This window comes from Pteropus alecto, unplaced genomic scaffold, assembly GCF_000325575.1.
Source record: "Pteropus alecto unplaced genomic scaffold, ASM32557v1 scaffold10, whole genome shotgun sequence".
In the NCBI taxonomy this organism is placed as follows: Eukaryota; Metazoa; Chordata; class Mammalia; order Chiroptera; family Pteropodidae; genus Pteropus; species Pteropus alecto.
The window spans coordinates 9956490-9980747 of NW_006431210.1; the positions used below are offsets into that span (position 1 = coordinate 9956490).

General features: G+C 34.4%; 1 protein-coding gene across 1 annotated transcript in view; it reads left to right on the forward strand.

Moving 5' to 3' along the window:
• GOLGA4 (golgin A4) overlaps positions 1-24258 on the forward strand; it is a 93343-nt gene that overhangs the window by 13131 nt on the left and 55954 nt on the right. The window contains exons 3-9 of the mRNA XM_025039346.1: positions 6177-6242; positions 13156-13470; positions 15901-15948; positions 18383-18439; positions 22297-22395; positions 22755-22872; positions 23813-24000. Coding sequence (XP_024895114.1) covers positions 6177-6242; positions 13156-13470; positions 15901-15948; positions 18383-18439; positions 22297-22395; positions 22755-22872; positions 23813-24000 — 891 coding nt within the window. The remainder of the gene's footprint in view (positions 1-6176; positions 6243-13155; positions 13471-15900; positions 15949-18382; positions 18440-22296; positions 22396-22754; positions 22873-23812; positions 24001-24258) is intronic.

Consider the following 24258-nt stretch of genomic DNA (forward strand, 5'->3'; position numbering starts at 1 on the left):
AATGAAGTAATCTTCTTATGAACATAAAATTATAGAGAAGAAACAGGCCAAAACAAAACAAAATTAGACTAGGTAGATATGAAAAAGAAACAGATGGAAATGCTGGAAATGAAAAAAAGAATTATACAAAATTGTAAATCAAAATGAAATTCAGACTGGTCCCAGTTCAAGGGAAAATTAGATAATTCGAAGAGAAGACTGAATAATCCCACTCAAAACACAGAGATTCAGAAAAAAAATATTTTTTTGAGTAAGAAATATGGAGGATAGATTGAAAACTTTCAGCACACATCTGATAAGAGTTTTTAGGTAGCTTCATGAATGTTTTAGAATCTTAAAACTTCGATCAGTGTTAGTTCAACTGATGGTTGCAGTGAGGGACCACACAGAAGAGGAGGTGAATTAAATTTTTAGCAGATTTGGATTAGAATTTGAACAGTTTGAAAGAGATTGAGTTGAGACAAAATGTTATTTAGAATGTTTGAGAACTGATGCTGGTGAGACTTTCACAGACATAGAAGAAATTGACAAGGACAAGTGGGGAGAAAAACTTGGGCTTTGAGGTAGCTATCAGTGGAAACTAGTTTTGATATCATTTGCTTTTCCGTGGGCTAGGGGCTGGAGTGTAAGTTGTTGTTTGGCAGCTTCTTTTGAAATGTTTGGTCAATATTTCTATAATGAGAATTAGCTTTTGTATTTTTCTCTTAAAATTTCAAACATACCCTTAATTGAGTGCAGTTTTAAGTTATTTCCTTGTGTGAGCAAGATTGACTTGGTTTCAAAAATTAACTTTGGAAGCCTAAGAAGAATGAATTTGTATAGCCTTTAACTTAAAATAACATTCATTCAAAACATGGTCTTAGTTCCCAGGAGAGATTTTCAGCAAGAGTGAAAAATTGGATAGGAGGATTCCTTAGAGCCAGACAGGCAACTGGAATATTTTAGTGCACTACTAATACTAAATTTTAAGACTTAGTATAAAGTCAAGTCTTGAATCCTACCCATGGAGTACCAGTTATTAACATAACAACAGCAGACTTAAAAAATGTCCTATCTGTAAGATGGTCTGTAATGTAGGACAAATGAAGAGTTAGTGAAGGCTCTAGTTAGGATCCATAACTCTATAGTACTGAGACAAAAAAGTGTAAGTTCTTAAGCTTTTGCAGATGTTTATTTTCTGATATGTTTTTAGTTATATATCATATAATAACATGCATTGACTGCTAAGTTAATATTTCAAAAGATCTGTTTTTTAAAGTTTTTATTTTAAAATAATCATAGAGTCACAGCAAGCTACAAAAATTTTTTTTAAGGGAAGCCCTGTGTACCCTTACCCAGTTTCTCTCAAAGGTAACATCTTGTAAAACTATAATACACTATCAAAACAAGGAAATTGACATTGGTAAACTGTGTGCACCACAGAACTTATTCAGATTTCACCAGTTTTACATGTATTCATTGCATGTGTGTGTGGGGGCAGGGGAGGGGGGGTTGGTTCTGTGCATTTGATCATGTGTATATTTGTGTAACCTCCACTGTCAAAAAAAGTTCATTTTAATTATAACCTCTTATACATCTAATTCATGATCGTTAATATTTTGGTGTCTGGTGTACAGTTTCTGAAAGAAAACTGAAGCACAGAAGAGAATCAAAAGAACTAGTATAAAAGAATTTATCCCTAAAATTTTAAAATTCCAGTTTCAAAAGTTTCTTATGTATACATTGGAGAAAACTATTCTTGTATATAAGTACAGATAAGTGATTAAAGTTTTGTATGTTTTACCCTCAAATTTCCATGCTATCTTTTTGAATGTATAAAAATGAATGCTTCAATATTTATGCTATACTAAGGCTTTGTGTTCTTTACCATGTATTGTTCTTAGCAATAATCGCGCCTTGGATAAACCTCATTGACTACAGTACTGCCACTGCGATACTGCCACTGCGCAAAGCTTGTATTCTTATTGACGTAGACGTACCAAATTGCCAGACATGCTGTGTGCTGTGGTGCCTGTTGCATATATCATTTATACGCCAATGAGCAAGTTGTTTAAAGTTGGACTTTGAGATCCTAAGCAGCTCAACTCATCTCCATTCCTGGTCTTTCCCAGCAACTTATTATTTGGAGGGTGGAATGAAGGTGGTGGTGGTGGTGGTACGAGGCCATTATAGTGTTGTGCATGCATGTGGTTGCAACATGCCCTTATGATTTGTTTTTCATCATTTGTTTTATTTTTATACCTCTGCTTGTTACACTGAATGAGACAGCTACTAGCCGGGATGATAGCAGAGCCCGCTTTTCTCTCTGAATATACTATCTTTGCTTTGGATTCCTCCAAACATCCTAAAACACAGACTGACAGTGTGGTGAGTCCTTCCACCGCTTTCTGCATTCCCTTTGTGGGGAAGCAAAGTAATTTGGTAATTCTAGAAGCAGATCCTATGTCGCTTGTCACTTACCATCTCTCAAGCATCTTCAGTGCCCTGTTGCTAACCCTGCTCTAAAAAAATCAAGAGTAAAACGCTAAATTCTGATGGCTGGTGTGTTTTCTGGTAGCTTTTTAACAGCAACAAAATAACACCATTTTCATTAATGTAGTGAAGACTGCCTTCACTTGGTCTAAACTCTAAGTTTTCTCCTAGGGGAATGTTTGCTCTTTGACTAAAAAAAGGTATGCATTACTAGAAATCTGTTCTATTTGTAGGTGGCCAAGAATTTTTTGAGATGCGACTCACATTTTTAGGAAAAAATGCATTGTATCTAAATCCATAGTTAAATAACTCAAAGTAGGTAGATGGATTCTACTGTAATAAGTAATAGCATCTTATTTGGGGGAGTATCAGTTTTCTGTATTAAACAGCTGAAAGGAAATAATCATTACATTATTTTTCAACTGACTGAATTCATACAATTTCGAATCTTGTATATAATTTCACTTTGGAAAATTGGTCTTTTTTCCTAAAGTATCTAAGTACTTAATTTAACAAATTAAAACTTAGAGATGTTTGATTGTCCAATCAAGATAGTTTTTTGGTGCTAGACTGGACACTGAACTGGGATTGAGGTGTTTTTAAACAACGAGAATTGGTTTAACTTACTAAGAAGCTGATGATGAAATTAGAACATTTTTGTATTCAGCCCATGCCGCCAGTAAAGACTTGGTCTATATATGGCCAGTAGCAATCCTAAATTACATTGTAAACTTGATTTTAGAAAAAAAGCAGCTCAGAGTTCTAGTGATGGCTTAGCTTGGCTCTCAGGAAAAATGTTCCTTGATTCTGCATACCAGTAACACTTCACTATTTTCAAAACTGGTTTGAGAGAGAATAGGAGTCCTAGTTAAAGATAACTTACCAATTTACTTAAAAACATAAAACGATATCACTTTACACTTCATGTAGTAGTAATAGAGACTTAAGAAGAGGAGCTTTTCCTAGGCCCACTTCTGTAAGTACATACAAGTAATTTGTATTGAGTCCTGTCCTATTGTGAAAAATGCTAGTAATTTTTAAATGGAGGCTTTGGAACTATTTTAAAGTAATTGAAGTAGACTAAAAATCTTCATTATATTATTTAAATTTAGTTTTGTTCAGATGAAAACGTATTTTCCACATGATAAAGAGAAATCATAGCATAACCTATAGTAAAATAAAAATGTAGTGAGGGCCTAAATCATTACAAGTTCACCAACTGCTGACTTTTCAATTTTTTTTTTTTAAATGCTTTTTACCCCAAATTCTAAAAATTTCTGTATCCCTCATGCTCAACCATCAATAAATAGTTGTTAAAAGATTGAACAAAACATAATTTAAGACAAATTTGGCAGGGAACCTGTGTGTGCTTTTAAATTAAATGCACTTTAAAGAGTTTTCCTGTTACCTAAGAACTGCCTTCAAGAGAAAGTATTGGTGACTGTTGAGTATTGACATGTATTGAGCTAGAGCTAATTCTTTAGGCTTCTGTCTGAAAAGGTCTTCAGAATGTCTCCTTACAGTGACGGAAGTAACTGCATATGGATTTAAACAAGCATTTACTGAGCCCTGCTATAGTCATCAAAATGTTAGGTCCTGGGGACCAAGATGAAAATGCAAGGTTTCTGCCCTCCCAGAGTTTGTAAGTTAATATGGAGACAAATATATCAACATATACTTACAGTAAAAGGAATTAAGGCTTCATAGAAGAAAATACAGGTATAGGGAATGTGTTATCCCTTCAGGCAAGTCATAAGAAGCTTCACAAAAGAAGAGGCATTTGAAAGTTGAAAGATGAGCAAGAGTTTGTTGGGCAGAAATGGAGAAGTCATTACAAGTAGTGACAGAATCTGTAATTTTGCTTCTCTTATTTAAATTTATAGGGTAACATAGACCGATACTTCCCTTAGCTGTCCTGCATCTATTTCACATAACATATAAATTTAGATATATATGTAAGGAGAGAAAGTTTTTAAATGTTATGCTATATTTGATTGGGTGATATTTCAAATTGTGGAATAGTTTTTTGTACAGACTACAATCAAGTAATTGATTGTAGTCTGTAAAGTGAAGTAATTTATTAGAATATGAACTCTTTACACTCTTCCTCCTAACCTAAATGTTCTATGGAGCCCTTTCTTTTCTCCATAATTTAATGATTACTTTTCAGTATATTGACTAGTTGAGATACTCTATAAAATGTTTTTTTATTTTATAATGTGTAGTATATTTTTAGGGTTGGAAAACATTAATTATGGTGTTACACAAATATATGCCATGTATGCAACTTCTAATTCTTTAAAATGGCAGAGAACAGGAAGGTAAAAGTTATTTCCTATGTTCCTCCAACCTTTCTCCCCTATGTAAGTTTAAGGGAATTTCTTGGAGTGATAAAATTTGATAATTTTTATATTAGAGGGAGAATGTATTTAAATTTTTATTAGAGAAAAATTCAAACACATTACAAAAGTGGAAATAGTAATAATAGTAGTATAAGAATTCTCCCCTCTCCCCCAATATCCATTACTGAGTGTCAACAATGAATAGCTCATGGCTGTCTTATCACCATCCCTTTACATTTCTCTAACTATACCACCACCCTCCCCTTACATGCAGCTGCTGCCGCCCCCAACCCCTGTTGCATTATTTGAAGCAAAATTTCAGAAATTTTATCTAAATATTTTGGTATGTATTTCTGAAAGATAAATATATAATACATTTACCGTACCTAAAAATTAATAATTTCTTAGTATCATATACCTAATGAGAGTTCAAAAATTTGAGAACACTTTTTTGCAAAGCTGAGTGCCTTCTCCACTTTTTTTTTTTTTTAGAATAAGAAGATCAGGTATTTGACTCTTCTTGATCAGCTGTAGAGTTGTAGGGGAAATGTACTATTTAAAGACCAAGTTATTGAAACATAGTGGCCAGTATTTGGTCTAATGCTTTTGTTTAAAATGTGGAAGTTATTTTATCGTGAGCTACTTCTGAAGCTCTAATTTTAGTTAAGACACTGAGTGTATTATGAATGCATTATAGAATTTTACATCTCAAATAAGCTCATCCATTATCACAGAACCTAGTCCAGTCTGATGTAATTATTAGAATGTTGCTTAACTTGGAGCATTTATCATGCCAACAGAACAAAACAAAAACCTTTCCCATGTGGAAGAAGATACTTTAATTCTAAGTTCTTCTGAAAGTTGTCATAACAATGTCATTTATACTGCTGGCTTCAAATGAATAAAGCATTTCTATTATTACTAAGATATTTTTATAGTTTAGCCCAAATAACTTTAATTTGAATATTCTTTTATTGTAGGGAACAGCTAACATTACTTATTTTTCTGGATAGTTTTCTATCTGAATGAGTTTTGCTATTTGAATCCCTGATATTAATTTTGTGATGGTGGGAAAAATCTGGGGACATTATAATAGGGAGAGGTATGTGATTAGCCTGAAATAAACTTTGCTACATACTAATCTTTGCTATTTAGTTACATATATTACAGCAAAATAAATTTTCTAAAATACTTAACCAGACTTGTTTTGCCTTGCATGAAAACATTCTAATAAATGAACAATTACTAATTTTGTTTAATAGATAAATATACCTCTGGTCTTGGTACTTGACCTTCGTTCTTAACAGTTTTATAACTAGTTTTTTGTTCCTTTTCTTTACAATGTTTCTTTCTTTTTCTTAGAATGCATCTATCCAAGCCACGAAATCTCCTGACAGTGTTAATGGAAGTGAACCAATGACTCCTCAGGTGTGTTATTTAATTTTAAAAAGAGCAAGTCATTTTAGTATTGGTCAATCTATATTATTAGCATTTGACTTTACAATGAAACTGATGTCCAAACATTTGGTACAATATGCATGGCACATCCAGGTTTGTTGGTGGTTTGTTGGTAAAGTTTTAAATGAAAGTGGTTTTTATAGATACATCAGTCATGTAAGATTCCATGATTATTCATTTAAAGAATTATTGGCAGTAAAGAGAAAACTTTTGGAAAACGAGGAATCCGACTTTATAGTAGTGTAAAAAAAATAGAAGAAATATTGAAGGACATATTGAGTATGAGTTACATAATCTGGAAGAGGAATACAAAGGAAATGGGATTTCTTTTAAAGTTTGCTTTTAAATGCACTAAAGCAAAGTATTTTACTACTAGAGAATTTAGGTTATCTTTGATTTTTAAAATTATTTGGAGATTGGGGTTAATTCTTTTGACTCCTTCCAAAAAAAAAAAAAAATCATTAAAAATACTGTAATGATAGCAATGACTGAAATGAACTTTGGCTTTAGTAATGATTATTCTCATTAACCTGGCTTTCTGAGTGGTCTCTAATGTGGGGCAATACTATTTCTAATTCTGTGAACCTGGAACATGAATGTAGACAGCTTATGAGCTAAGTGATTTATGAACTAAATTATGTAAACTGAACACTCTAAAGTATTGTCTAGCAGATGTATAAATTACAGCTCCCCAAACTCCATACAAAGATGACCTATGAGCTGAGATCTGTATTTCTTTCAGGGAGGCCCATCAGTCTCTCGTCATAGTCTGGGTCCCTGGGCCTATTAACTCTGGCTTTGAGCAGCATCCCCAATTAATTCCAAGTCCTCTACAAATACGTCATTTTCTATAAATGCTATGAGCTAAGCGTAAAATATTGAGAAGCACCAGTATAAATGGAACTGGACAGATCCAGTGATCTTTAAGGAATATTGTTAAAGAATGTTACTTAGAATGCTTATTTTCTTCTTTTATAGAAAAATCCAAAAAGACTAAATACAGTTATGAATGCAAAAACTAGAATGAATAATAGCCAGCTTTATAACAAATTCAGGAGAGGTTTAAGTTTTAATTAAGGCGAATAATGAACATGATATTCAGGAAGTCAGCTCACTAAAGGCTTTGAACTTTCTTTTAAAAAAAGAAAAAAAGCAACAGATATTTTCCTAAAAAATAAGATAGTATTTACTGAGTGTTTACTCTGTATCAGGTATTGTTAAGCATTTTATATATATGATCTCATTTAATTCTCATAACAAGAAGATGTCTTCACTCAGAATCTGTTTACTTTTAAACAGATTTCTGACAAATTGGTTGTTGATTGTTAGCAAATTAGAAACCATGTATATCTATGGGGAGAGTAGAGTGTTTACCATGGTTGGGCATCTTGACAGCAGCAGGAAATCAGAATTGACACCAAGGGAGGAGAAGAGATGGTAAAAAGCAAGCTTGGGAGTTTGTAAAGCATAGCTGCCTGTGGCCCCCTTATTACCAGGTATAACATCCTGTGTGAGTCAGTTTTGGCGTACACTATATGATTGTGGCAGAGATGTCATTAAAAAAGATTACTTACTGTCCTTATATAAGAAGGCATAAAAGTGTATATCTTTTTAGAAAATTTTCTATTAGATACAGTTACTTTTAAGTTGCTTAATGCAGTTCATAATATTCAGTTAATCAAGGCGATTCTTCATCTCTAAAAGAATTAGAGTTGACCTTTTACTTCTAACAGACTTAAAAACTCAGATATTTGAAAGTAGTATATGCCACCACATAGTAGAGAAAAATGTTTTTCAAAGCAGTAGGTAATATTTGAGCATTTATCTTTATCTGAAAAGCTGTAAAATAGTTTTATTGAATCATAGTGTTAGTATTTTAGCAACTTAGGAGGAATTTGTATTACTCTTATTGTATAGATGAGTATCAGACGTGAAATCTTAAATTATTTGCCCAAGGACAAGCGGCTAGTTACTGATAGTATTGTGAATTATCATAGACATAAAACGCCACTCTATCTGATCGTTTTTTGCCATGCGTGGCTTCATTTGAATTTATATGCTATTATAGCAAAATGAGGACTGAATTTATTAAATTCAGTAGAGCAAAACACAGAGATTTACATGATTGTTCTCATGCTTTTTTTAATTATGGGGAGAATTCTCATTTTGAAAATCATTTTATGAATTTTTAAATTTAAATTGTATTAAAGTTGAATTTTGAATTTTTTGTTGCTTTTTTGAATACTGCTTTTTTCTTTTACTTTCAACAGTTTATTATGAAAATTTCCTAACATATAGAAAATTTGAAACTTCAAAGTGAACAGCTGTATACCTACCGCCTAGATTCTATCATTGATACTTTATTATATTTGCTTAATAACAGGTCTGTCCATCTATACATTCCTCTATTTGTCCCTTAATTCTTCTTACTTTTTTAAGAGGTGGAATTCTTTTAATTTATTAATTAAATTTAAGTATAGTTGGTATACAATATTTTGTTAGTTTCAGGTATACAATATAGTGATTCAACATTTATATACTACAGTGCGATCACCACACCAAGTCTAGTAATCATCTGTTGCTGTGAAAATTTATCACAATATATTTTTTAGCAAAAGAAAATAACCAAATTTAATACATACATATACATGGGAGCCCCAGAAACATGAGAGAGAGAGAGAGACCCCACATGCACGAGAGGTTCAGAGATAGAAAGAGAACAAAGGTATATAAGACACCTTGAGCTAGGGATGAGGTAAGGTGCTTTGAGGGCTTCAAGGGGTCATTGCAGGATGATAGGAAAAGCTGATGCTTTCGTGGTAAATGAAAGTTTGTCCTGTCCTATCTGGATAGGTCAAAAGGGATGATAATTGCTTATTATGGGCAAAGCCCCTAATTCAAGTTTTTCTAGGTAGTTCAGGGAGGGGCAGAAATTTCTCTTGAGCCTATGGCTAAAGTTGCCTTTAGCTCAAAACAACCTGCATACCACAGAGGCACATCTTGGGATGACTTATTCTGAGCGTCCACAGTTCCCTTCTCTGAAAGTTCCCTGGAAGTATCACATTTCAAAAGTTGGATTGATAGATTGTTCTATCTATATAGTTCATTAAAGCAGTCTCAATCTTGAGTTCAGTTCAGTCGAACAGCTGTATACAATATTATTGACTATGTTTCCCATCACTTTTTTTAAGGGTAGATGTGTAGGTAAGAGATTTGAGGTGAGGGAACAGAAGGCTGCTGCAGATATCCAACTGATAGAGGATAAAGATCTGAATAAATAAGAACACTGGGAAATAAAAAGGAAGGATTGAAAACAAGGTAAAATGGGGGAGACAGGAAGGAGTTAAAGTAACTCTTATGTGTTCATTTATTTTTACTTATACATTTCTCCTCTTTAACCCTCATTAGCTTTTTTTTTTTTTTTAAGTGAATTATAAATCAGTAAATATCTTTGGTACTAAAAACCTGACAACAGTTGGTACCAGTGGGAGTTTGGTTTTTCACTCCCAGAGGGTTTGGAGGTAAACAGTCACTAAGGACCCTTCTCCCTTTAGCTTCTCGTCCCCTGACTCCCCTTACTTTTCCTGTCCTTACCATTGCCTTTCATCCTCAGAATCACAAGTTGGCTTCCAGGAATTGCATCTCCATTCCAGACAGGAAGGAAAACTGAAGACAAGAACAAAAAGCATATTTCTTTTTATCAGGAAAATAATATCTCTCCTAGAAGATTCCATCCTGTAGATTTCCACTTATAGTATAGTACACATTATTGGCTGAACTGCACCTGGCCCACCCCTAGTTGAAACAGTCTGAGAAAAGCTAATTAAAAAACCCTTTAATTGAAATGTATTGTATATCAGAATATAGTACACATATAGAGAAAAGTATGATATCGTTATTATACAGTTTCTGAATTTTCACAAACCAAATACACTTTTATAACCAGCACCCCAAATCAAGAAACAAATTGCCAGTACCCCAGAAGCCCTGTGCTCCCTTCCACTCTCTCCTCTCACCCTCAAGGGTAATGACTATCGTGACTTCTAACACTGTAGGTTAATTTTACCTGTTTTTGAAATTTATTTAAGTGGAATCAAAAGTAGGTACTCTTTTGTGTCTGGCTTCTTTAGCTCAATAGTTTGTGAAATTCCTTATATTCTAGCATGGGGTTATAAATTGTACATTTTCATTGCTGTCTAGTATTTCATTGGTGAATAGACTCGTTTATCCGCTATTGATATGCATCAACAGTAGTTTTAAGTTCAGGACTATTTTGAAAAATGCTGCAATTAACTTTCTAGTTCATATCTTTTGTTCAACATATTTACACATTTGTATTGGGTAAATACTTAATAGTGAAATTGTTGGTTCAGAGAGTGTACATGTGTTTAGTTTTAGTAAATACTGAAGAATAGTTTTCCAAAATGGATTGCTCACATCTTCACCAATACTTGGTATTTTCTGTAGTTTTAATTTTAGTCATTCTGGTGGATGAGCAGTAGTATCTCATTATGGCTTTAATTTGTATTTGGGAAAGTGCGTGTTTTTACCTGGATATATTGTTACCCTGAATAAAACGTGTCTGGTGGAAAGGCAGAAGTGAAGATTGGCTATCAGGTGATATCTAGTATTTGTTCTTTACCTTGAGCCAGTCATGGTTATAAGTACTTCACATGTATTACTTTATTACTCCTCACAGATACCCTATGAGTTGAGTATTATTGTTTTCTCCATTTTACAATTGAAGAAACAGAGGCACAGAGAGGTTAAGTAACTTGCCCAACGTCATATTGCCAGTAAAAGGTAGAACTAAGACTTAAGCCTGAGAAGTCTGGCTTTTAACTTGTGTTCTTGGCTACTGCATCATATAACCAGAAGAATCTGCCAAATAAACTTGTGAAGGACATTCTTATTAGTAAGTTTGTCTTTTGTTTTAACTTCTTTCTCAATGATAATTATTAACATTTATTGAGTATTTGCTACATTTTAAGCATTTGGCTTGTATTAACTTATTCGGTCCTTGTGATACCCATATGAGTATTATCAATATTATAATTTTTTTTTTATTCCCGTTTTACAGAAGGGGAAACAAAACTAGTGAGGATAAGTAACATAGTGGTGAAGACAAGATTTGAATCTAGGTGGCCTTATTGGACAGCCCATGGGCTGAATCACTACACTCAAACATGTTACTCCCAACCATAGTAGATATGGCAGATATTAAGTTTGTCAGCTTCTGCAAATACATGTCTTTGATATTGTTCATTAGCTTCTTACTGACCCTTAAATAACATCTACTTTTGGTATTATTCAAACTTGCTTCACTTGTTTGACCTAGAGCGATATACAAGATTAGATGAACTGAAAAGTGCTTTTTGCTTGGGTCAGGAGTAGAACGTGAGGGTCCCTCCTTTCCCTTAAGACCATCTCCATCTCACCAATATAAAGGTAAACCTTGCACATTATAAAAAAAAAACTAGGAAGTATAAGAAAGTATAAAAATAAAAATCACCTAAAATCTCACCATTCAGAACCACTCATTGCTAACTTTCTGTGTTTGTCTTTAATGACCTGATTCTAAGGGTATTTGTGTAAACATACATATAAATTAAAAAGTATGTGTAATTACTTTAAATCAAAATGAGTTAATGTACATACTGTTTTATAACTTAAAAATTTTCCATTTAATAGTACCTCTTGAACCTCCTTCCATATATTGTAATTTATATAATGTATCCTCTAGTGGTGAACATTTGGGTTGTTTCCAGTTTTTATTGTTATAAACAACATGTACAAATCCCTGTGCCTATGAAGGGGTGGGGCACATTATCCTTTCTCACTCCCACCTTGACAAATACTCTTATTAATCTCTAAAATCCACAAGTAAAGTATTCCTGATTTGGTTTTCACATTGTATACTAAAGAGAATCTTTATGTTTTCCTTTAATCTTTGCCTACATGTGACTTCAGTCTCCCCTGAGCATTTCATTCTTGGCATCATTGAGATCTTGTAGTGACCTTGCTGCACTAATGAGAGTGAGTTTCTAGGTAACACCCCCTGTTTAATACTGACTACTGTCACCTTAACAAAATAATGCCACTCACAAGTTTGTTGAATTATGTTATATTGCTTTTCATTGTTTTTATTCAAATTAATGTGTTATTATTCAAATTAAGAGAATAGCTCTTGCTTATTACTGTTTCTAACATCAGACTTACTGATCTGTGCAGAAGAACTCTAGCTTAGACTTTTCAACTGCCCTTCATGGTTTTTAATGCTTATTTCTATTCCCAGTAGACAGAATGGTAAGTAGAACAGAGTTGGATGTCACAAGCCAACTCTGGCCGCCATTCTCTCATTGAACAAAATGGACTCGCTACACATTACCGTCCATCCCCCTGCCCTCCTCATACCCCTCTTTTGTTGAAAAGAATGATCAAGAGTCAATGTTTCTATAAAGACTTCAGATAAAATCTACTTGATTTTAGCCACAAATCAAATATATACCCCATTTTAGACACTGGCTATGTACCAGTGATACAGATGGTCACTGCCTCCAAAAATCTTACTGTTAGTGGGCAGATCCTCACAGCACACCTGTGAGGTCAGCTGGGAAAGTATGACTTCTTTCTTTTTTATAGATGTGAAACTGAAAGGAAATGACTTAGTGGAGGTCATTCCACTGCTCGGTGACAGACCTGGGACCCACATCCCAGTCCTCTGATTCCAGGTCCAGCACTTTTTTCAGAAATAACCAGGTGCCTCTTGTTGGAATATTAGTTGAATTTGTAGAGCTTTTAATAGATTCTTGCTGGTGATAGGGAATAATAGAAGTCTTAACGTGTATTTTAACCCACATGTTCTGTTGGGTTTCGGTTACAGTCAGGTGACACGCAGTCTTTTGCACAGAAGCTCCAGCTCCGGGTGCCTTCCTTGGAGTCTTTGTTTCGAAGTCCAATAAAGGAATCTCTATTCCGATCTTCTTCTAAAGAGTCTTTGGTACGAACGTCTTCTAGAGAGTCCCTGACTACACTTGACCTGGACTTTTCTGCTGCCACCTTTGATCCACCATCTGATATGGAGAGTGAGGCCGAAGACTCACTAGGGAATTTAGACAGCCTCAACAAAGAACAGTTGATTCATTGGCTGCGAAGAATGGAACAAAGGTTGAATAACTACAAAGGAAAATGTTCTGAGGTAGGAGTAATGGCATTTCTGCCTGAACGAAAATTTCTTTTCCTGGTTCTCTAATTCATATTACTATGTGGCTTTTACTCCTGTGGGTGGCCAAACTGTCAATTCCCTTAACCAGGTATGCTGGTAACTAATGGTGGGTAATCTGTGGCAATATCTGGTTAAAGACTTTCAGCGGTACAGAGGCTCTTTGGCGAGACTCTTAGTAAAATTTTGGAGATTGTTGTTCGTAACCGTCTGGTTGTCACATTCTGCGCCGCTCTGCTTGGACGTCCAGTGCAGAGCTCGTCGTTTCCTTCTCACATACCCACCCTGTCATCCTTCAAGTGCTGTGGTTCCATCGTGACCTCTTGTGCCAAACAGATTCTCATATTTGCCGACCCCGATTATGTTTTAAGTAGTCTGATTTTCTGGCACATTATTGTACCTACATTTAAACTTTACCTCAAGAAGTCCTTTTACTGCTGACCCCCTAGGGGATAATGCTCTCTGTTTGGTCTAAGAGAGGAAGGAAGTGTATGTAGTAGGCTCCTTCTCTCTTTTTAGTTCTTCAAGAACATAGCGCCTACCCTTCGGGCTGAATCGTATTGGTTTCCCTCCCCATCCTGTGCAGTTAAAACAATTCTTCCTAAGGAAAATCTTTCTGGAGCAAGTTGCCCATGGCTTTTTTTTTTTTTTTTAAACAATGCCTAACGTTGTATTGTCTTAACAGTTTGTAAATCAGCATTGTAGTAAATTTTAATTAATGAGTAATAAATTCAAGGTTAGCCTATAAAGTTAGCCAGAACTTCTATTTCCATTTATAGCTACAGTATGGGTAGTTTACCCTGCAGCTAAAAAGAACAAAAAAACCCCTAGATGAAATATATAGAATATCTTTTTAAAACTATAAAGTACTGACAAAATAGGAAGGTATTAGGCTAAAATCTATTGGCTGTCTGGAACCCGGAGATATAAACAGTGCATTAGAGCCCTGTATCTTCATGAGGCACTGTGGAATCAGGCAGCCTTTTTCTTTAAAATTTAATTTTTTATTTCTATCAAAGTAAATAATGGTCTTGATTTTTGTTTGTTAAGACTTGTTATTTTCACTAACGCATGGCTTTTAGGTTTAAAACTGGGGCAACAGTATAATTAGTATTTAAGTGTGCAAGACACTATGCATTTTGTATTTATGGTGCCATTTAATTTTGCATCTTCTGTGTGAAGTAGATCTTAATTAGCTCTGTTTTGTGGACTAGGGATTAGAGATTCATAGACTTAATCATAGAAATTAGGTAACTTGCCTAAGGTCACATAGGTAGCATTTGACAGAGTCTGGATTTGATTCTAGATCTTCTTGGTTGTTTCTACTCCTCTGTGCTACCTCAGGTAGAGTTATGCATCTAATTAGGGATGAAAAGAGCCCGTAGTCTTTCTTTACCTTTTCTCACCTATCTGGTCTTAAGGTAATAGGATGGGTCTTAGGCAGAATTTTGTCTTTTATATTTTTAATTTCTGTTGCCAACTTACCTTCCAGTGCTACCTGCCTCTTTACTCAAGATATCAGTAGAGGTATTTGGGGGCACACAGCAGCCTTTCGAGGAAGATGGCAAGGCTCAGAATAGGGGAGTGCTTCCTCCTAAAGCTGCAGCCTGTCTCTTTAGACACCACTAGCACTTCTAAATTAGGGGCCAAATAATTCACGGGAGCCATGTGCTGAGCCTTCAGATGAGTGATGCTTTATCATTTATAGATTTTAAAAGATTTGCTAATTCATAATTACATCAAGTTGTGCTAGAGTGGTAAAATATTCCTATTTATATTAAGTCATCAAACATTTCTCTAGGACCTAAGATCTGTTGGTTGTGAGTTCTTTTCCTCAGATTTTTACACAGCCAGTCATAGGTCCTATAACCAGAAGGAACTTTTAAAGAGCAGTTACATGGTCTCTTATACTCCGAACAAAAAGTCTCCTTGAGAGTTTGTTAAACCACACATGCTGTCTTTCTATTCTTCCTCCCTCAATTTGCAGTCAGTCAGTTGGGGTGGGGTCCAAGGATTTCTGTTTCTAGTGAGCTCCCTCTAGGTGATGCTGTTGCTGATGGTACTGGTCTGTGACTAAAGTTTGAGAGTAATCTCCTGTTTTTAGGCAAGTTAGCTCTAATCCCCACCTGTGAATTAGGTACTGAAATTTAAATAGGCGTGTACCTAAGGTAAAGTCAAATAGATAGTTAATATGTAGAGTCAAGTTCTCTTTTTATTTTTTAGAAATATAGTTCCTGTGTTATTTAGTTTTGACTGTATGTGCATCTAATTAGATTGAATTGTCTATGAAAGGATTCTTTTGAGTTTTTTTTTTGACTTTTATGACAAGATGTTTTAGCCTAGTTTAGAATAATTGCATTTATCTAGGAATGACTAATGTTATTGGTGACTTTTTCTTCATTTTAGCTTGTTACAGCTTATCAGATGCTTCAGAGAGAGAAGAAAAAGCTCCAAGTAAGTGACTTGTTGGCTGTGATATTGATTCATACATAATTTTAAAATTAAGGTCTTATAGTAATAAAGCTCTAATTCTCACTTATAATAATTCTCCATATAATCAAAGTATTTAACCTTCTTTACCATTATTGGGGATTTGATAAAGAGAGTAAATGAGAGATCCCGGAGGTTTTACCTCTAGTAGGGATGGGCTTCCTTGAGTTTTGGATCCTTGCAGTGCTTAAGAGGTTTAGATTTAAGGCATGTTTGCCTCTTCCAAGCATGTTTCTTAGTGTCTCAGTCTGCAGGTTGCATCTCTGTTTTAGTGGTAAAGAGACACAAAACTTTCAAAGCTTTTTCTTCTATTTTTTAAGTACCTGCAGACATTTGTTTTTTATTATTATATCAGAGTCCGAACCCAAGTAGCCTCTCTTTATTTCCTGAGGCTGCTGCTTGGAAAGCTCTCCAGTGTGGAGAGAGGAAGCTATTGTAGCTCTTCTAGGTGACCTCCCCCCGACCCTACTGCGTCATCCTGTTCATGGTCAGAAATTTTCCACCAGGTATCACACATCAGAGCTAAGGGAATTATCTGGTCCAGTTCAAATGGTGCTCTCATTTTGCTGTGTTATTTATAAAGTATAGTATTATTTTTTTTTACAGTAGGAGTTATTTAAAACAGTTTATCATTTTGAGCCATTTAAAACACTAACCAAAAGTTAGTTACATAACCAAGTTATTTGTAAATGAGTTTTGGTAAAATTAGTTAATTTCCTCATGTACATTATTTTGAAATATTTAATCTGCCATAAATATTAATCTGTCAAGTACAACATACATTTTCTGGCTTTGGTATGGAATATAATCAGTTCAGATTGCCACCACCAGTTATTTATTGCCGATTCAGTGTTCTAATTGTCCATAACAAATGTGAAAGTTAGATTATTACAAAGAGTTTTTAGTTTTTTTTGGTATTTTCTTAAACATGAGTTCTATCAAGTGAGTTCTGATTTAATCCATTGTATTATTAATATTCTGTAAGTTCATTCTCAAAAGGTCGTCTTATTCGTAAGTTCTGTGGATACCTTGTGTTTCTATGAATTGTCTACAGATTTCTATTTCTAGGTATATGCGTTCCTACCACTAAGTGGCACTAGACAATTGTGGTTACATAGTCCCTAATATAAAGGATGTTGGAAAAAGATAAAGTTCAGTGATTTATGCTCTTTTCTACATGTGTGTACATGCCCATATCTGCATGCCTAGAAATCTGTTTATTAAATAGACAAACATCCTTTTAATAGATCCAGTGAAATTAAAATTGTAAGTACTGCTAACCCTAATAACAGTGCTGTTCATATTAGCTAACATTTATTCAGCTCTAACTAGGTGCCAGACATTTTGGTATATTTAGTCCTTAAACCTTTCCTGTGAGGAAACAGAGGAAGAGTGACTTGTTCATTGTTGCACAGCTTCTAAGAGGTAGGGAGGAGAACCGGGATCCACTTTCTGGACGTTAGATTGCAGAGCGCGTACTTCTAAATAATGCACTGCAGTTTTTCATCGTTCTCAGTGTTGCATCTGTCTGCATTTAAAAATTTATATATGATGCCAAAAAAAAAAAAAAATCTGTGTTCATGGCTTTAGAAAAGAAAAAACCTTTGGTATTTGTTTTATTCACTTAGAAGGCCCCACAAATAGAGCTAAGTCACACTCCCCTGGGTCGTAAGCAGATTTTGCCTACCTGTATCCCTTGATTTTATTGTTAGTCCACACAAACTAGTGAAGCTTTAGATCACTCCATTTCTTTACCTCTCTGTATTTATAGTGTACAAGAATATACAGTTACTTTATTTGCATAGACCGTAACTTTTTAGGTTTAATTTCCTCACTAGTGTAAAGCACCCATCCCTATTTTATCTCCTCCTCAGGAAACGATGAATCATTTCATCTTTCAATATTACTCTTTTAGCTTCTTGATTTTTATGTATGACTATTAATTTAGCAATCTATATAGCTCTCTTTGCAGTTTTCTCTTGGACATTTTTTTTAATATAGAAAAGGACTATTTTGTTTTTAAGTCACAAAAACCTTTAGAACAGACTGGTAATTGACTTAGGTCCACACAGACTACAATGAAATAAATTGCATTTGGAGTTCGATTTAACTTAAAAAATTTATTTTTAAAATTAACATATAGTAGAATTAATTGACTTTTGTCTGTTTTGCATGTGATTTGTGTAACTACTACCACAACCAGGATGCAGAACAGTACTGTAACGTCACAATTTAACTTTTAGCAAATTTCCAGCATGGTCATATCTTTAACATTTGCAGTCCTCAGGTTATTTTTGGATAAACGGTTGTAATATTATAGAAATAATTATTTTTTACTTGCTTTGTATTACTATGTCATGCAGTTGTTTAAATCAGCATTTTTTCCTTCTATTTAAAGGGTATATTAAGTCAGAGTCAGGATAAAGCACTTCGGAGAGTTGCAGAATTAAGAGAGGTAAGTTGTAGTGATTAGTATGTTGAAAATAGTAATTAAATCTCTCAGATTTATCAGAACTATTGTATTTGCTGGGATAGTTTCATATGCATTTCATTAGTTATAATAATAGCTAACCAGCCCCACCTACAAGACCAGGGATCAATTCCTACAGTTTTTATTTCTGTGGTTTTCCTTAGGTATATGTCATTGGTGGAATTAGTGAAATAAAATTGTCTTACTTAGCAATAGACTATCATTTCCCTGCATAAACAGTCAGTAGCAACATCTAAGGCTATCTATCCTTTTTCTAATTTAAATGACAAAACCAGCATTCTTAGGCATTCTTTCCATATCAGAAAAGAGAAAAGGCCTGCTTTGCTAGCAGGCCCCAGCTAAGCTCTTCTATTCAGTTGTAGGCATTAAGGGACTTAGAAAACTATGAGAGAGAATTGGCTAAAAGGCATCCCCTGCCACGATCTGTAGTAAGAAGTAGGTGTGCTAACTCTTCAAAGAAGGTTCTTTGCAACTCTACGTCCCCTTTCTGGGAGCTAGTGAAGGGGTTGAAGTGACAGGTAATACACAACTAATGGATATAGTATCATACAAATCCATAACTTTATTAAGTAACTTTATCTTCTTTTCTTAGGAAATACATATTAGAGCCACAGATTGACAAGTTTTAGTACTAGCTAAGATATATTTTTCAACCATAACCAATTACATAACCTGGTTCCAGTTACTTAAAGAAAAATTTATCCTGTAATTAATATGTAAATACTAAGTAGGTAAGTGAGAGTTTTGGGTACTTTTTATTTTGTTCATGAAGAGAAAAATGTCCTTCAACTAAATAATATAACCCATGGTCATGATTACCACTTAATTAAATATTTAAAGTGATATAAGTCATAAAATGTTTTGTTTCTTTGTGATTAAAGTCTGAATAGAAGCTTTGCAAAGTTTCATTAGTACTTTCTTGATTTAGATAGGCCAGATTGAGTATAATTATTTTGCTATACTAAGACATTCAGAAAGTGTTTTTTAGTATTTTATTTCTTCCCCATGTGGTTATGAACATATGCATGAATAGAATCCAAAATCTTTCCTAGTATTTTCTGGAGGACAGACAAAACAGAACATTTGTTCTGTATCAACAAATATTATGTCTTATGTCAATATCTAGCATATTAGTTATTTTTTAATGAATCAGATAAAGAAGCAAAAGTAAGGTAAAAGCATTACCAGTAGATACCCTGTAATGTTTTTTTTTTTGCCTGTTTTTGACTCTTATAACATGAACAGATATTAAACAGGAATATCATGCTATGAGAAAGTGGTAATTATGCTATGTAAATTATGAGCTCATCTAAGTAGATAGGACTCTCTTATTCCCTTTTAGGGCCAGTTAAATGGGGAATAAATGAAGACATTGTCTTAGATGTTTCCTCCTTTCTCTGTCCTGCTGTCTGTATAGTGTGTACTTTTTCCAGGCTCACCCAGATGCAATTCATTATAAGCAGTTGCTGTTCTCGGAGCTGATTTTTAGGGAGGGAGGGTTCATTTTTGCAGCTTGAAATCAGCTCTGAACATAATGGATAACATTGGGCTGAGATAAAAAATAGCGCAACAGTTAAAGGTATTTGATACATTCTACTCATCAGAATTTCTCTCTAAGGAAATAATCAGAAAGACCTTGCAAAATTTATGCATAAACATGTTAACCCCAGGTTTGCCAAAATTTAGAAACCGTCTAAGTGGTCAATAATAAGAGAATTATTGAATTAGTTGTCATATTTAATAATATTATAGAGCCATTTATTATTTTACTAAAAAGTTCAATTATATTATACTTCAGTCCCTTATTCCCATGACTTGAACAGGGATTAGTTTAATCAGTTAACTGAAGGAAGCATTATTGACTATATTCAGTGACAAACTAGGTTGAAAATATTTTTTTAACAATTACTAATTTAAATCTAATCTGGAAATATATTTATTGGGATTTCTGAAAGAGTTACTTTTCTCTCATAGGCTTACATTTTAACAAAATAGTTTGGGCGATGGAGGTTAATATATAAACCGTCAGATGATAGTAAATATTGAACATAGTTTTTCATCTCGAAGTGGCTTACGTGCAGATTTTTCCCCCTAGTAAGATTCTGAATTTTAAGATTGGATTTAGAATCAGTACTTGGCATCGGTTGTTGTTGTTGTTGTTGTTGTTTTGGAAAGGATTTAGTCAAGTTGTTAGAATTTTTAAGAAAAACATTCAGAACCTGAGAACCATAATGTAAATTGAGGCATATTTGTGTGCTGTTAGGGATGCTGTGTAACAGAGTCTAGTATGTAGGATGTAGAAAATTGCAGAAGTGAATTTTAAAGAAAGTAAAGGACTGCATTGCTTTAAGGAGATGGGCAGAGGTTCCAGACTAAAGAAGTGGCCTGTGCAAAGTCATAGAGGACAATGTTTTTCAGACTGTTGGATTTCATGGACTGAAAAATTAACTCCAGGTCCTTTCAGAAATGGGAGAAAGAATTGTCATAGGGCTGCTTTTTTTTTTTTTTTTTTCTTTTCAAGTATATACATCAAGAATAAGGAACCAGATTCTTCTTCTGTTATTATTTCATGAAAGGAGGATTTTTTAAATAACAAAAAATTAGGAAGTACATATACTCAGAAGAAAGTATAGTTGTTTAAATGAAAGATTTAGATCTAAGCTAAAAACTCTCTACATTTTCCTCTGTTTCTTCCACCATGAATGGATTAAAACTTCATTCTGGACATGTTCTCATCCGAAGACCAGCATCTGGAGACTGCTGCTGTGGGGGGAAGTCAAGACAGGAGTTTTTAGTGAAACAGTAAATAATGTGCTGGAGATCTTGGGCGTTGTGGGTGTGGTGGAGAAAAAGGACAGTGAGTGCCAGGCAGTTAATGCCTCAGTGTTCTGAGAATTAGTAAATTTGAAACAATATAAGAAGAGGGTGTTGCATATAAATCTTTGAAAATATTATTCAAGGAAAATTTTCTAGCAAATATGTGAGGGATGGATCAAGTCAGAGGAAGACTTGAGGTAAGAAAAGTAGGAATCCCAGAAAAATAGAGGGGTTCTGATGGGATATCTAAAATGTTCTAGAAGTTAATCCCCAGCATTCCAATGGAGTACGTGTAAGAGAGAAGAACTGAGGACACAGGACTGAGCCCAGAGGGGTTGATGCTTATAGAATCAATGAAGGACAGAGAGGAGACACAGGAATATAGAGAGGAGCCCCGAAGCCAAGGAAGGCAGGGACATTGAGGAGGTAATTACTGGTGACTGGTGTGGCAGACGGGTAACAATTATTGGATTTAGTTAGGAAGGCTCTTTAATGACCGAAAGAAAGCCACGTTTTTAGTAATTTCGGAACTTGAAATTTTACTGTGTGGTGATCAACTAGTTGAACCTTTGCATTTTACAGATGAGGAACCTTCTGATTTTGGCTATTGAACACTTTTGTGTATTCAGAGGAGGAAGGCTTTATGGGCTATTTAATTTTAGATCAAGTGAATGTAAGATGGCACAGTAGTAAGATGTCTTAAAGTAGGATGAAGTTTTACTTTTATCTTAAGAAATTAATTTTTTAAATTCTCTCCACATTATCAATTCAGGAGTCATAGCTACAAAAACATACTATCTATCTCTTCTTGGATCTTCATATTCTTTAAGGAACAAAATTCTTTGCTCGTGTAAATACTAATGTTTTAAATGCTAATTATTCTTAATGTTGCTGATACTTAAGAGAAATGCAAGTGTGGATTGATCATGTTTTTACTTTGAAAACTTCAAGTTTGTATTTTTGGTTTTGTGCTGAAAACTTCCTTTAAAATCCTTTATGTTTAGGAGCTCCAAATGGACCAACAAGCTAAAAAACATCTCCAAGAGGAGTTTGATGCTTCTTTAGAGGAAAAAGATCAGTATATTAGTGTTCTCCAGACTCAGGTAAAGATTAAAAGTGTGGAATTTTTGGATAAAGAAAAATGAAGTAGTTGTAATGGGATGTGTAATAATTTCCAGATGTTTAAAAAAATGGCCTATTTTAAAAACTCGTTGCTTTTCTTCAATTAACTTTAAGGATAATTGTTGATTTATTGTGTCTTTTGGCTAACTATGATGTCATTGAAAGTAGCAAATATAAACAAAAACTGCATTGAAAGGAAACTTTTTGTTTTAATTTTTTTCCTTCAATATAGCAAAAAGGATACCATTTACTCTATCCTCTTTTTTTTTTTTTTTTAAGAAAGTCCTACTGCCATAGTTTCTTTTGAATCATTTTTTTCTAATGAAGAACTTTTTTTTAGGTTTCTCTGCTGAAACAACGGTTACGAAATGGCCCGATGAATGTCGATTTACCAAAACCACTCCCTCAGATGGAACCACAGGCCGAAGATGTCACTAAAGAGAATACAGAGAGTGTTGGTAAGCTTCATCTTGTCAAAATGTTAATTTAAAAGCTAGAGGAGGATGTTGAGAGATTCTAGGGCATGAGTTAGTAGATATGGGCTGAGATAGAAATGTCCTTGATCCTAACATTTCCAGAAAGATGCAAGAGTTTTTGTTGTTTTTTTTTTGTTCTTTGTTTATTGTTGTTGCTATTCAGGAGAAAGTAACTAAGTAATTGTTTTAAGACTTGAAAGTCTGGAAGTAGTAGCACTACATTTTTGTTGTAATTGAAATCAATTTATTATATTATACTGTTTTATTGATAACAGTAGCTAGATTTCATATAAACAGGTTACTTCTATTCAAGATTAATGAATATGCTATTTGTAATTGTTTATAAGTTTTTAAGTAATATTGCTTATGTATTTCTACATTCAAAGATGCCTGTATTTGCCCTATCTATAGCTTTCTAGCTGGAAAAGAAAATAATTAAATCTTTTTAAAAAATCCATTTATAGTCCCCCTTTACTCTTTGAGGCTTTGAAATACATATTGAGTGAAATTTCCACCTTTTATTTACCAGCTTTTTCTCTGAAAGAGATTTATGATCAACTTTTGGTCCAGCCAAAGCTAGAGCAGGTATCTATCTGAGCAACCTACCTGTAAGGGGCCCTGAAATTCCCCTGGAGCATGAGAATGTCATTCGTAAGTGTAAGGAGATGGAGAAAGCTGTATTTACCAGAACTTCTGTCAGGACGAGATTAGAATGCATTGGAAAGAGTACTTTATTAATCCTTTTGGGATGGGAGCTAAGACACAAGGGGCCCTGGAAAGGACCCTCTCTTGTTGATCTGGCCTAGAGTATAGCAGTGTGTCGGGGTAAGAATACACTCCTGTGTACCAGCAGAGTTAAGTGTTCCCAGGGAGCCTTTATGTTCCATATTGACTGCCCTTGCTTTTGTTTTATTGTTAATAGTGGGAGGTGGAGCTTCTGCTAAAACACAGGAAATACTTCAGCAAAGAGTTAAGCGTCAGGAGAATCTACTGCAGCGTTGTAAGGAAACAATTCAGTCACATAAGGAACAATGTACACTTTTAACCAGTGAAAAAGAAGCCCTGCAAGAACAACTAGATGAAAGACTTCAGGAACTAGAAAAGATGAAGGTAAAAGAGCACGTGAGTTTTGTTTACGGGAGCCCCATAACGCTAAATCTACAGGCCCCAGCGTGGCCTGCAGCATCTCTGGAAAGCCTTCTCCCTTCCTCCAGAGACAGCAAAGAGGGGGCATCCAGGTGCCCTAGGCTTCAGAGCATTCACCATACTTTTGAGACATCCTGTGTACTTTTCTCCTACTAGATTATGAGAAGTATCCAAATTAGATAAACTGTTTAGAGTTCCCATATGAGGAGAAACTTTATTGGA